This window comes from Engraulis encrasicolus, chromosome 17 (genome assembly GCF_034702125.1).
Source record: "Engraulis encrasicolus isolate BLACKSEA-1 chromosome 17, IST_EnEncr_1.0, whole genome shotgun sequence".
Lineage (NCBI taxonomy): Eukaryota > Metazoa > Chordata > Actinopteri > Clupeiformes > Engraulidae > Engraulis > Engraulis encrasicolus.
The window spans coordinates 51,735,650-51,740,649 of record NC_085873.1 but is presented as its reverse complement, the minus strand read 5'-3'; the positions used below and the strand labels follow the sequence as shown (position 1 = coordinate 51,740,649).

The 5,000-nt window shown below is 48.3% G+C and overlaps 1 protein-coding gene across 1 annotated transcript in view; it reads right to left on the bottom strand.

Moving 5' to 3' along the window:
* Positions 1-5,000, bottom strand: part of gprc5ba (G protein-coupled receptor, class C, group 5, member Ba) — a 37,239-nt gene that overhangs the window by 8,104 nt on the left and 24,135 nt on the right. The window contains exons 2-7 of the mRNA XM_063221410.1: positions 4,943-5,000; positions 3,927-3,987; positions 2,489-2,787; positions 1,197-1,384; positions 736-817; positions 319-405 (exon numbers count right to left, since the gene is read on the bottom strand). The exon at positions 4,943-5,000 is cut by the window's right edge and continues 98 nt beyond it. Of these exons, the coding sequence (XP_063077480.1) occupies positions 319-405; positions 736-817; positions 1,197-1,384; positions 2,489-2,787; positions 3,927-3,987; positions 4,943-5,000 (775 nt within the window). The remainder of the gene's footprint in view (positions 1-318; positions 406-735; positions 818-1,196; positions 1,385-2,488; positions 2,788-3,926; positions 3,988-4,942) is intronic.

Below are 5,000 nucleotides of genomic sequence, written 5' to 3'. Positions count from 1 at the left end.
AGAATAGTATATATATAGTAAGGGTACCTGTGTCTTATAATGTTGTACATTAGAATAGTATATATATAATAAGGGTACCTGTGCCACCAGTGTGACGGTCAGTGTATATATATATAGTAAGGGTACCTGTGCCACCAGTGTGATGGCCAGTGTATATATATATAGTAAGGGTACCTGTGCCACCAGTGTGATGGCCAGTGTATATATATATAGTAAGGGTACCTGTGCCACCAGTGTGATGGCCAGTGTATATATATATAGTAAGGGTACCTGTGCCACCAGTGTGATGGCCAGTGTATATATATATAGTAAGGGTACCTGTGCCACCAGTGTGATGGCCAGTGTTGGCTCCTCCCAGTCCTTTGCCCCCTTGGCCTCGTCGCCGTAGAAATACATCTCCAGCGCCTGGGTACCATGGAAATACACACTGTAGTTACACCTGACACACACCGTTATATTTGCATAGTTTCACCTGCCACACACCATTACATTTGTATAGTTTCACCTGCCACACACCATTACATTTGTATAGTTTCACCTGCCATATTGACACTACAAAGTAACAGCATTTGAACCTACCTGCTTACTGCATGGAGGGAGGGAGAATATGTCTATAGAGTGTACTGTATGTGTACCTGTTTGAAAATATTTGTATATGTGTGCCTGGTTTATAATTTATAATATCTGTGTACCTATGTACTTGGTTTACAATAATAAAACAATATTTGTCCCTACCTGGTTGCCGTAGATATAGAATGTCAGCCAGGCGCCCCACAGCAGCAGCGAAAGCAGACAGGAAGCCAACAGCCAGAGGGCGCTGGACACACACACATACACACACACACACACACACACACACACACACACACACACACACACACACACACACACACACACGATACAGACACACACACACACACACACACGATACAGACAGACAGACACGCACACACACACACACGATACAGACACACACACACACACACGATACAGACAGACACACACACAAACACACACACACATACACAATGTGTTATTTGAATGTTATAATTATAATGTTATTTTATTATTTGGCTTACTGAGTTTGACTGAAGCATTTCCACAACCTTGAAATCCCTTAATTGAAATTCAAGCATTTTCAAGGAATTCAAGCACCAGGGAAATCTGGTTATTATTTTATTAAGACATAATTGTACCTCGAACGCCAATGGCTGGCACGGGAATGCGCCCCTCCGCAGAGACACGCCCCTGCGATCACCGTGGCGACCAGTAGCAGCGCTAGCACGTAACAGCAGGAGAGCGCTAGGTCCTCGCGCTCAAAGTCACACGCTGCCTGGCCCTGGCGGAGGACGGTCAGCAAGAGCCATTCTGCGGCGATGATGCCCTGCACGCACACACGCACACACACACACACACACACGCACACACACACACACATGCACACACACACACACACACACACACACACACACACACACACACATGCACACACACACACACACACACACACACACACACACACACATGCACACACACACACACACACACATGCACACACACACACACACACACACACACACACACACACACACACACACACACACACACACACGCACACATGCACACACACGCACACATGCACACACACACACACACACACACACACACACATGTTATACACAGATTATACACACATCACACTCACTGCCTTTGCTCTGCTTGCTCTGGCAGCCTGCTCTGGTTAGCAGCAGCCACTCTGCAGCAATGATGTACGACACGCACACACACACACACACACACACAAATGAATGCACACGAGTGCTCAGCATATAAGCACACACACACACATTATGTACTTTGGTCATACTAGTAAATATTGGTTCATTACTCAGTAAATTTTCAGTAAAAGATCAAATTTGGCAATAGGCAGCATTTTCAAAGAGTAACATTGTTGTAAAACCTACTGTTGCCACCACTGTTGCCGAATTCACTGCTTGGAATGACCGTCTGCTGGTAAAAACGGGAAAAATCACGTTGGATTTTTTTCTGCAGTTTTATGCCCATAGAAATCAATATAATTTGCTAAAATTGGGCGGAATTTAGTGCCTCTTGGCGGTTTTGTGCAACTTTTGGGCGGGATTAGATCATACACATCTGGCAACACTGCCCCCATCCTGCACAGTCCACCTTTGCCAGAGATTCTTTAAGTATATAGAGATATGCCAATGTAATAAGATGCTATGGGCACCTAACATGACCAGGTTCCGGTCTGCCTAAAGGGCCGTGTCATAATACTCCTAGCATTGAATAGAACAGTCCTTAGGTCTGCCTAGGTCTGCCTAAAGGTCTGCCCTCCCCCTTGCAATAATAGAACCTGGAAACAATGGGCCAATGGAACCTCTCTCTCTCTCTACTCTCTCTGGCTTTACAGTAAGGGGCTACTTGTTAGATTTTGTGACATCATCATCATCATCAGGTGTTACTGTACCTGCACGCCCGTCAGGCCGGCAGCCAATCCGCTGAGGGCGCACCCACTGGGGCTCCGCCTCTCGCGCGTGATTCGCCGGAGCCGCACGGCCTGCACCAATAGGCACGAGAAGCAGAGGGCGAAGGCCACGCCCCACAGGGCTCGGCGGATCACGCACACGCTCTCGCTGCTCTCCACCACGAAGGCCACGCTCAGGCCGAACAGACCCACAATGCCGAGCAGCAGCAGCAGGATGGGCCCCGCCCCCGAACGCTTCTCCGCCTCGCCCACCGCGCGCAGACGACACAACAACACCACTCCTGCGGACGGAGGGAGGGAGAGAGAGAGAGAGAAGGAGAGAGAGAGAGGGAGAGAGAGGGAGAGAGAGAGAGGGGGGGAGAGAGAGAAGGGGAGGGAGGTGGACAAAGAGGGAGTGAGAGAGAGAGAGTGAGAGAGGAAGAGAGGACGAGGTAGACAGAGAGACAGAAAGAGAGATGAAGAGAGAGAGAGGAAGAGGTAGACAGAGAGATGGACAGAGCGAGAGCAATGGAGAGAGAGAGATTATTGTACTATTCTCAACATGACCAACTGGGCTTCTTCACCGCACACAGTGGTGGACACAGGTAGATAGAGAGACAGAGAAAGATAGAAAAATATAAATATAGAGAGAGTAAGACAAAGAGAGTCAAAGAGTCAAGAAGCCTCTTTGAAAGAGTAGCGAAAAGTCTTACAGTAAAGCTTTAGCTAAGCAAAAGTTTAGCTAAAATGCTAAACTATTTGCACAAGTCATGACAGAGACAGATAGAGTGGCAGGTAAAGACGGGCAAACAGAGGCAAGGATAGACAGGCAAGCAGGAAGATAGACAGGCAGACAGATAGACAGACAGGCAAGCAGGAAGACAGACAGGCTAGCAGACAGACAGACAAACAGACAGGCAAGCAGGAAAACAGACAGATAGACAGGCAAGCAGGAAAACAGGCAGACAGACAGGCAAGCAGGACGACAGATAGACAGTTGGGCAGGCAATCAGGAAGATAGACAGACAGTCGGGCAGGCAATCAGGAAGATAGACAGACAGTCGGGCAGGCAATCAGGAAGACAGACAGATAGACAGGCTAGCAGACAGACAGACAGACAAACAGACAGGCAGGAAGACAGGCAGCCAGGCAAGCAGGAAAACAGACAGGCAAACAGGAACACAGACAGACAGAGAGACAGGCTAGCAGACAGACAGACCGTCAAACAGGAAGACAGACAGATAGACAGACAGTCGGGCAGGCAAGCAGGAAGACAGACAGACAGACAGACAGTAGGGCAGGACAAGCAGACAGACAGAGAGACAGGTTAGCAAACAGACAGACAAGCGGGAAAACAGAGAGATAGACAGACAGAGACAGACAGGCATGCAGGAAGACAGATAGACAGACAGGCAGAGAGACAGTTGACACCTCAACTCACCTAGTAAGATGGCAGCCAGTGCCCCTCCCACAGCTGTGGCCTCCACACACACTCCCCACACCTGAGAGGGACAAACACACACATACAAACACACAGGTTACACACACACAGGTTACACACAGACAGGTTACACACACACACTCCCCACACCTGGGAGGGACACACATATACACACACACATCACTCCTGAGAGGTACACACACACACACACACACGCAGGTTACACACGGACAGGTTACACACACACACACCACTCCTGAGAGGTACACACATATACACACACACACACAGCTCCTGAGAGGGGGACACACACGCACAGGTTACACACAGGATACACACACAGACAGGTTACACACACACACATCACTCCTGAGAGGTACACACAGGATACACACACAGACAGGTTACATACACAAACCACTCCTGAGAGGTACACACACACCAACATGGCATCATAAAGGTGAGTAAAATAACACACCCCAGGGACACACAGGTTATACGTACACACACATATAGAGTACATAAACACACACACACACACACACACACACACACACACACACACACACACACACACACACACACACACACACACACACACACACACACACACACACACACACACGCGACTCAGGGTGGTTGGGAAGACGCGCACACACCTACGCACACAGACACACACACACACAACAACAACAACAACAAACAGGTTATACACACGCACCCGTACACTAACACACAGATTATAAACACATCACACACACACATAGGTAGTTATCATAAAAAGGTCTGACAGTTATGGCTATTTGCAGAGTAAAGTGTAGCTAGAACCAGGCTCAGCTCAGTGTTCGTCCAAATACTTTCAGTGTTTTCAGAGATTTGGCTCAAACAATTGAAGACTTAATTATAATCAAATAAGACAGCCCACACCTTGCATGCACACACACACACGCATATACACACACACATACACACACACACACACACACGCGTACACAGACACAGGTCACACATCCTACCAGTTCCAGGTCGCAGAGCCGCGTGTAAGGACGGCCCACTCCTCCGAAGCCACACCCC